Raw genomic sequence first — 10,105 nt, forward strand, 5'->3', positions numbered from 1 at the left:
TCTCTTCAGTGGTGCCCAGTGACAGGACAAGAGGCAATTGGCACAAACTGAAATACAGCAAATTCAATTTAAACATAAGAAAACACTTCTTTACTCTGAGGGTGGTTACATACAGGAGCAGGTTGCCCTGAGAGATTGTGGAGTCTCCATCCTTGGAGATATTCAAAACCCAACTGGACACAGCCCTAAGCAACGTGCTCTAGGTGCCCCTGCTTTGAGTGGGGGGCTGGACTAGACAATCTTCCAGAGGGCCCTTCCAACTTCAGTAAGTCTGTAATGCTGTGATTCTGTGAAAAGGAGAGAAGGGGATGGGAGGTTGCATGTGATTTGTAACAGCAGGCTGATGGCTTATTGGTCTCAGTGTCATAGTACACTGTAACATTACATTACGATTGTAGCAGCTACAAAACCAGCAGATTTTTGCAAGGGTGAGCTAATAATTAATGTGGTAAATCATTACCATTTTCAAGAACAAAAGTAATTACAGTCAGGATGAACAGAGTTGGTTACCTATTACTCAGGTTAGTTGTGATAAATTGATGCATACAGTCACTGGTTTTATTCAAATCTTTCATCCCCATCTAAGGCAGGGAATATTAGTGGTTAGAGAGCAGCCATCATGTCTTTGCCTTGCATTTTGTTGCTGTGACCTTGGGAAAATTACTTTAGACATATTTTCAAAAGTGGCCCTCAGTTTGCTCCAGTGAAATGACTTGGGTGTGAACTGTGGCTCTTTTTCTCCCACAGCACAGAAACTTAAGCTGTGGTGAAATGTCATGAATGTGGACTAGTGCAATCTTTGCAATACATGGTATTATTATGCCATTGCTTTTGCAACCAGAAAATATCCAGAATTGTGCTAGCACACATCAACTTTTCTTCAGTGTCATGTCCTTTATATCCAGATTGTTGTTAATATTTTCCTTTAACACATTTCTGTAGTGCTTAATCATGCACAGTCTTTGTTGTTGCTCATGCAACACATGCATATACATTCCTATACACTATAGGCATGCCACGCTTCCTTTTGGGCAATAGTAGGCTGTCACATCTCCTCATCGCTGGTGGAACTGCAACACAACTGTCCCTCCAGGCATCTGCATGGGATCCACTTAAGATCCATTAAGATCCACTTAAGATCCATTTAAGAGCTTTTTGGGTACCAAATTATTCTTGGCAATCTACAAAGAAACAGCTTTAAGCATTCTGATTCCCCACCTGAAGGTCCCCACATGCTAGCTGACATGCCTTCTTTATGCACACATTGGCTTCCTAGAGCTTTATAGTCATTCTGTTAAGCATTTTGAGTGTTCATCAGGAACCCATTGAATTCTTAGATGCTATAACACTGGAAATCCTTTGGACCCCTTTGGAAATCCTCACCATTTTGGGGGAGTGTAGCTCCAAGTTTTAAAAGTGAGTGCCTAAAGTGAGGTACGTATTTAAGCATCTAATAAATTCCCTCCTCTATGGTAGCATTGAGCATCCAACAGCACACACCATGAAACAAATTAAATATCAATTACCTAAATGTCAATTCAGAATCTTACATTTAGACGAACAAACACTTTAGAAATCATAACCATCAACAGTATTTAAATAGATATGGCATTTCCCTGTTATATTTTCCAGCACAGCTTCATAAATTATAAAACTCATTAGTATTACAAATAAAAGTCAAAATTTCCCATTTCTACATTTGCAGTGCATGGGAACACCCATGTGCCCCTTTGCAGCTGAAACTCTGCCTGCAGCTCTGCAGCCTGGTCACACACTGAATCAAATCGTACCCTTCGCGGTTTCCAAGGCAACAGCAGAACCTTGGAAATGAGCTGCACAAGGGAAGCAACAGAAATCCTAGAACATTTTAATGCTTGTCTATATTTTCCTATTGTTTGAAAAAGAATTGCAAATATACAAACGTGAAAAATGCTGCAGCATACACAACAGACCAAATGTCTTCCCATGGCTTTATTCTCACTTATTTACCATGGATGATATCATATATTACTTGGGTGTGCATATCGAGACTACATAGCTTATGTGAGTCTTTAACGATCATGGTCTTTTCATTAGCTTATTGTTTGCCTTTTACCTGACAATTACAATATTTCCACCTGCTGAAGACTGTCTGAGGTCACCTTCCGAATGTGATGCTTAATGAGTTGAAATATGCTTTAAGATAGAAAAACATTTCTGCCTGTAGGAGGATGGAATAATTGTGAAAATATTTTTACTTCTACAATAGAAATAATGAAAAATACTCTATTTCTACTTCAAAATTACAGCCTGCTGCAGGCACCAGAGGCAATTAAATACTACAATGATGAGCATGCTTTTATGAATGAGCAAAAGCAGTTTCATTGTAGTCTTTTGTACTTGTGTTTATTGTACCTCGAGTCTTGTGTGTTTGGCCAAGAACAAAAGAGGAGAGGAGATGACTGTATGAGAGTGCCACATTACAGAACAATTTGGGAGCATAGGGCACTATCAGTTGTAAAGTGACCCACCTTCCTTTTGAGGGAAGAACTGTTTCCTCATGAAACTAACACTTCTTCTTTAGCCTTTGTTTCTCAATTGATCTTATACTGTAAACTCTGAAGGTCAGGAATTTCTCTATGTCTACAGGGCAGAGCAAATAGAAACCCACTCATCTGGCTTCCTAGAGTCACCACAGTAAGCATGATCACTAGTGTATTGTATCACAAAATGGCTCCAGAAAGGGAAAAATATGTTGATCATCATCAGATTTACTGAGAAGAAGAAACAATGCAGAGTGCRAAACAATGCAGCCTTTTGTTATTTCTGCTTGGCATACCAGATGTGATGGGGTAGCAGCCAGATGGCTCCTGCCCCCATCCAGGTTGCATCTATCTCCTGAGATCACTCAGTAGATGAAATGCCTTTGTTATCTCTATGAACTAGTTCCTTCAGTCAAGATATGACTAAGATTCCAGCATCAATGTAGATGAAATGCTGAGAATAAGTGTTTTCCAGAGTAGCTTATCTCCTGCATGTCATTGAGAACAAGGCACAGACAGTGACTTTGATCTGCTAGTCACAGCTTCTTTTGTTCCTTAGTCTCTTTGCTTTATCTTGCAATCCAATAGTTACTTGTAATTTAAAYTGACACCAAGCAAACCCTAAACTTTATCTTGCGACTGAGGAAGTCTGTTGAGAGATGCGGTAGTTTATGGTGGGATTAAATATGTTGTTTAAAATCACTTGAGTTCTCTGCAGGAGACATCAGGGTGCTGTTCCACTAGATGGCTGAATTGACCTAACAGCTTGCTCTGCTCTCTCCTGTTTTCAGCTGTGTGCTTTTCTCCCTTTCCTTTGCACCAGCTCTCACTCTGCCACACTCCCTAACCCCAAAAGAACCTTCTTCCCAACCCCCAGTTTACTGTCCCATTAGTTTACGGAGCTGAATTGACTCACGGAGGGGTCAGAAAAGCCCTAGAGCTGACATAAAGGAAACGACAGGAACATATCACCTGAAGCACAGCAACAGGAATAGGACTATCCTTTTTAGCAGCTGAAAGATATTAAATTAGCCCAACCCATCTCATGGAGCTGCCCTTTTCTGTGAATATCAGTTTTCTGAAAGCCCTGGAGATCTCTAATCCCAGCCCACTGTATCAGTTTGCTCCCTGCCTGCTAGTGTAGAGTTGGAATCATGGCTGGAACTCCTAAATACTAATCATACAATTCATTTATTAATTATAAAACCAGAATTATGCTGGGTGCACAGAAGCAAAGTGTAAGAAGTCAATGTTTGAATTTCATTTGATGTTTGTAAAGTTTTTTGTGAGGCCATTTGAATTCTGCTTGAAAACCATGTTTAATTATTCACTAAGAAGACAGGCAGTATCTTTCTATTGCATTCATGCAAAACAAACATTTTTCAATGCAGAACAACCCAGAACTGTTTGCTGAACAGGCTATGCAATCTGATAGGGTAGCCTTTTCACCTTTTGGAACAAGTGCTTTCACATCCTGCTTACGTTGGACTGTCATTAACATTTCTATCACTGCAATTATAGATGCATTCTTATCAATATGAAACAAAAATATGTCCTAAACTTACTAAGGAAGCCAAGTGAGAAAAATAATCTCATCATAAAAGATGACATATGGATAAATGGAGACCAGAAAGAATCTCTATTGTACAAGAGTCAAACATTAGTAAACAAGAATTTAGCAAAGCTAATTTGATTTCCTCTCTAACTGGTGGAATTCTGCTTGTTGGGGGGAAAACGCCATTCAGTGAGCAGAGGGAATAGCCTACCCTTAAACTATTTCTTGTTTGCTTAGATACTGTAAACAAAACACTTTTTTTATATATGTACTTTTAAAAGACATTTTTCTTTCTGGCAGATTTGAAAGATACTTGAAATCACGTTAAAACTAACAGTAGAGAAACAGCTGCCATCTTGTTAAACTGATTTTAAAAAAAAAAGAGCAAGATAGAAGAGTCATCACCTGCACTATTTCCTTAGTCAGCTGAATCCCTTTCAGAATTCCTCCATGATATTCAAATTAATACTCAAAGAATTCCAGCTGGAGAGGTGTCCAGTAGGGTCAGGTCTAAGAAATTTCTTTTTCTAAAAATGCACCATTTCCTATGGCACTTTCCTATGCCCATGTTGCAGTCCAGATGCTTCCATTTTGAATTTTCAGGTAAGCAAGCCAGAGGTAACAACCACCTAAAATGGAAGTGTCYGAGATTCAAAGTAGTCTGCTCTTTCCCATCTTAACAAATAAAGGATCAGATGATTGGTGGAAGGCCAAAAGACATGAGCTTAGCATAACCAAGTTTTAGATTGGAGAGGGGGAAAAAAAACAAATACCTTTGATTCAGTCATGTACAAGAATAATTCCTAATACTTATTTTTAAAGATTTGCTGCAGAGTTGAAGAAAGAGGAAGAAATAACCTAACTTGAATTGCCTTATGCACATAGCACATATTACAATAGTCATGAGCTTTGTTTTGTAGGACCTTAAAAAAAGGTTGAAAAGTGTTTGGAAATATTGAGAAGGGGATTATTTATAAATGAGAAAACAGCATCTCCCACACACCAAGTGTGTTCAGGGGAACAGCATTACTGATAGCTCCTAGGCAGGCTGCCACATCTGAACAGCCCCTAAAAGTGTATATGAGCTACACTTTAATATGGAATGGAAAAGTAAAACAACATCCCTTGGGAGAAAGGGTGTGTACCAAATAGAAAGGATCATCACATGATCCCTCTAGGGAGCATTCCATCTCCTGGTAGCTTTAGCAAACAAAAATATTAGACCTCATTAAAAAGAAGAATAATCCAGTAATTAAGACACCATCCACTGTAAAGTAGAATTTAGTTTAACAGCTTTTTTTTTTTTTAAAAAGTAGCTTTTTTTTTTTGGGGGGGGGGGGGAGAGGGAGGAAGTGAATTATATGCAACATCAATCTTGGCATACACCAAACCAGTATCAGGACTTGTCCTGATCTAATATATATAAGTCTTGCTATGGGGCTTATGGAAAGGGGCAAAAGCTGAAGAAAACAAGGAGAGAACTCCACTATGTAGAGTATTCCTAGACACTCCCAACTCTTTCTTGCAAGTTAAGAAAACTTGCTCCCCTCAACACAACAGCCAGTCCCCTCCGGGCATCAGTACTGTGTGTTTTGCAGTAGTATATTGCAGCATTGGTCAGTAAAAGACAGTGTTAGTTCTTCTTCTTTTTTTTTTTTTTTTTTAAACACATGACAATTGCATGGATACCCAGAACATCCTACCAGCGCCATACAGTGTTGAAGTAGACAGTGTGCAAGACTGACATCCATAAGCAGGAGATTTCTTTGAGCAGGATTAGGGGGTTTTCCCCCATTTCTGCAGAACAAAGATTGGTTTCCCTTCTTTCTTCAGGTTACAAACCATTCTGCTACTTCTTTGCTATGTTCTTCACCTCATACCTTCTGGAAAGATATCTCTCAACAGGATAGGCCTCATGGATTTCAGTCAGATTCTCACTTGACCAGTACTGTTGCCTATTTAATGCATCCCCATTCCTGACATATAAGGACACCTCATGGATACATTAGGGGGAGTAGAATTACTATGACTTGCATTTGACAGATTGAAAAGCATCTGTTGGAACAAATGTAGACCTATATTCTCAAGGGATACTTAAACATTGAGAGGTCTTTGGAAACTAGCCCATGCAAAGCTTGTGACAGATTTCTCCCAGGAACCAGCCCATGGACTGGGCTATCCTTCCACAATGCTGTTGGTACAATGGCTCTAGACTGATGTCCTAGATCTAAATAGGAAAGGGAAATTAAAAGAGCTGGCTTCTCAGTAGTACCAGACCTCTTTCCATTTCTATTTAAATTAAACCTACATAGTCACCCAGCTACTTTTACAACCTTATCATAGCTTTACTATTTGTACATCTACCAGAAGACATTTTCTTTCAGAGYTGCATTGATCAAGACATACTCTGCATGTGCTCCTAAAGAGTGCCACATTACTTGGCAAAGAGGACAAAAAGAGATGGCTCCCTTCCACACCATCAGTTCTAATTGTCAGCAGAAGGGATGCTTCTCTGCAGGCCATCATGTCTGATATTTTGACAGATTGATATTTTATTGCTATTAATTTTCTCCTCTCTCAACACAAATACATTAAATCATTATATGTGGCCTAAGTTGTATCCCACTAAGCCTGCACTACCTATCATCATTCTTCTAAGGATGTCTTAATGTGATACCTTAAGCCATAGAAGAGTTGTTCATCACAGACAATTACAAATCAGTGCTGACACAGGTTTAAGGCAGTTAGAGGTTACTTTATCCTAATCATAAATACTTGCAGTGGTTCTGCTTTCTTTCTGAAAGAGAAATAGTATGACCATAAACACTGGARAATATGTTTGTTGTTTACCACAGAACAGTCAAGTCTCCAATTTGTGTAATGGTCTCCTGGGTGATGGAGATTCAGCTGGATCTTTGAGCTTCAGCTACATATTGGTGCTGCAGCCTCCATTCCCAATATGAGGCTCCTCTTCTTCCATTATAATTTACTTAGTATTCCTACCTAGCAGTACTGAATTTCTCCTCTAAGTTTTTCAGTGTTCCCTTTTCCTGTATTTCCCTCAACTCCTTACTAAGATGAGAGTATTTTTGTATGATTATGGCTGGCAAATAAGCTGTGTAGGATTTATAAAGTGACATGTTTCCATATAGAGTATCTCTATTCTTTCTCTTCCTTTAGGAAAAACTGATACAAACACAACAGTAAGCAATGTAGGAAGGTGTCCTACTTTCTAGTAGTGAGCTGTTTTGAGAGCATCTCTTGGGAAGCTATACTTAAGGATTCTCTAAAGGCATTGAAATTAGACTAAGAATTAGAAGCTAAACATGCTGAACAGTAGTGAAACTTGCCAGTCCCACTGCAGAAAGGAGGACCTTTACCATCAGAGACCAGGTTTTCTCCTTTTAGTTAAGAAAGCTTGTTTAAAAAACTAGTAGTAATTTGAACCATTTGTTCAGTTCCCTCCCCCCTCCAATTTTCCAAAAGGCAGAAATACCTGGAGAGAGAATAGCTTGCTGGCTCCCCTTCTCAGCTTTAGAAACAAAGCTATATAGAGCAGACAATTTCAAGTGCAGTCCAGTTTGGTAATTTCAAGGGAGGGTTACTCTGACAACCATATATGCTATTAGTTTCTAAGTGGCCTAGGGGCAGCATGTGGTAACTCAGTTACTACAACAATCTCATTTTCCTTAATCACAGAGCTACTCAACTGCTAAGAAATACAAGTGATGTTGTGGGAGGATATGACTATTTGTCTACAGACAGTTCAGGCATTTCTAAAGGGCTTCTCACCCCCTTTTCAGAGGGTTGAAGGATAGAGATGAGAGCAAAGTGTATCAAATGCTTCTTGTCCTACACACCATCTTAAACCTCAATGTTGGATAATAAGCCCATCAGCAAGGGAAGAGGGTACACAGAGCAATGTCTGCAGGCAACAGAGCAAGGTAGTAGAGCTAAAATGGGCAAGATTAGTTATGCACAGTAGTTCCCTTTTAAGTCTTTATTTCAGTAACACTTTGCAAGCATTTCATTAAGGGGTCACAAAAGAGGTTGCATACATGCAGATACTAACTGTCTTTCAGAGTACTAAGGACAAGAGTCATTAGCTATTGTTAATCAATACTAGATCTCACTAAAGCAAAGTTGCAAGGAGCTAGGATATTAAATCCTAGGCACTTTTGATTCTTATCTCTACTTGCAGCATTAGCAATGGTTCTCAAAACAGTGTATTTTAGTACAAGAGTGCTCCCCAAACTGGTGTTTGCATAAACTAAGGACTATAAGCTCAGACAGGGTAGCTGCTATTCTTCCCGGTGGGGATTTTACTCTAGTTTTGTTGGAGTAGGAAAAAAGACCTTAGACCTTGTACCTACCACAGACTGCACTGTAGGCTTACTTCTCCCCCCAGAAGTTCACTCAGGTTCCTTGTGGCTTTCAGACCATAATGCAACACAAATCCCTCCTCCCTCACCATAAGCAGCCACACTTACCTTAACAAGGGGGAGTCCTGCTGCACTGCTCTTCTGCCCCGGTAGAGCTCCACTTGCTGCTGCAATTTAAGAGCATTGAATAGTAGTGGTGTAAGTGCATAGCATGAATGTGGGACCCAGTGATTGCCAGGGCTTCTCCAAGTATCTATACAACTATTCTAAGATTGTATTTATGCTCTAGGCAACCTTTTAAGCAGTGTTACCTGGAATTCTGTCCATCATCCCTTGTYTTCTAAAAGGAAGGGATGGACAACATCTTTTATAGTTAAGGGCAGCTTGGTGGCTATTTTTAGGAAACTCACCTTGAGAGACTGAAGATTGTTACGCCTGCTGTTCAGGTTCTCAAGTAGCTCCTTGACCATGACTGTACACTGCTAGAGCAATTCTAGACCCATGCTTCTCTGCGCTTTTCCTATTTAATGAAAAGGGGTAAGGGGAGCTAGGATTGCCCAGTATAAAGTCAAATCACAGGCAGCCATCCATAGTCAGTGTACTACAGTCCCTGCAACAAGTAAAGAAAGAATAGCTGCTGAATGGCAGTGGGGAAGTCTGCAGCTATCCTGTCAAATCAGTTTTGACAGTTTGAAATGTGGAATTTAATACCTTCTAGCTGAACTCACTACCACATATGTCCATAAATAGAAGTTCAAGTACAGTGTCTTGTTTCTATTAGTTAAGGCAGCTTTCTCACCAACAAATTAGCTGTTAGACATGAGTGCCTTAATATTGAACCCACAGTTACCAGAAATTAGCTACCCTCGCAAGCTGAGCAACTGCAGTTTACTCATACACAGCAAAATTAATAGCCTGAGAAATCTCATTTTATTAAGTTTAACCTTTTACTGAAAGCAAGGATTAAACAAGATTTAGGTTTAGACTGAGAAATGAAGTTACAGAAAAATACAAGAGTTGATCATGTTAATCATCTTAATCTAGAGAGAAATAAGGCAGAGGACACCATTTAGAACACAAAAAGCCTTTATGTTTGAGAAGTTAACCATTTAAACAGAAGACTCTGAAGTATTTTTGCAACTACTGTTACATTGGACAGTCAAGGATACAAAACTGCTGACAGAAGCAACAGTGGAGAGCACCAAATTAAAAAAATGCATGCTTCAGTACAACTGCACAGATTTTTCTCCTCTCAATAAACACTTGCCTGCTTAGACTAAACCTTTTTCCTATCCCTTTCAAGATTATGCCTCATCCTCCTCTCCTTCCTCTTCAAATTCACCCTGCTCATCAGCAGTGGCATCCTGGTATTGCTGGTATTCTGAGACCAGGTCATTCATGTTGCTCTCGGCCTCCGTGAACTCCATTTCATCCATGCCCTCCCCGGTGTACCAGTGCAAGAAAGCCTTGCGCCGGAACATGGCCGTGAACTGCTCCGAGATCCTCTTGAACAGCTCCTGAATAGCCGTGCTGTTCCCAATGAAGGTGGCAGACATCTTGAGCCCGCGCGGGGGGATGTCGCAGACGGCCGTCTTCACATTGTTGGGGATCCACTCCACAAAGTAGCTGCTGTTCTTGTTCTGCAC

The 10,105-nt window shown here is 39.9% G+C and overlaps 1 protein-coding gene across 1 annotated transcript in view; it reads right to left on the bottom strand.

Annotated features, from left to right (window-relative positions):
* Positions 1 to 9,366: 9,366 nt before the first annotated feature.
* LOC112967972 (tubulin beta chain) overlaps positions 9,367 to 10,105 on the bottom strand; it is a 6,740-nt gene continuing 6,001 nt past the window's right edge. The window contains exon 2 of the mRNA XM_026069697.1: positions 9,367 to 10,099. Coding sequence (XP_025925482.1) covers positions 9,764 to 10,099 — 336 coding nt within the window. The 3' untranslated portion in view covers positions 9,367 to 9,763. The remainder of the gene's footprint in view (positions 10,100 to 10,105) is intronic.

The sequence above is a fragment of the Apteryx rowi genome, unplaced genomic scaffold (assembly GCF_003343035.1).
Source record: "Apteryx rowi isolate R43461 unplaced genomic scaffold, aptRow1 scaffold_3, whole genome shotgun sequence".
Taxonomy (NCBI): Eukaryota; Metazoa; Chordata; class Aves; order Apterygiformes; family Apterygidae; genus Apteryx; species Apteryx rowi.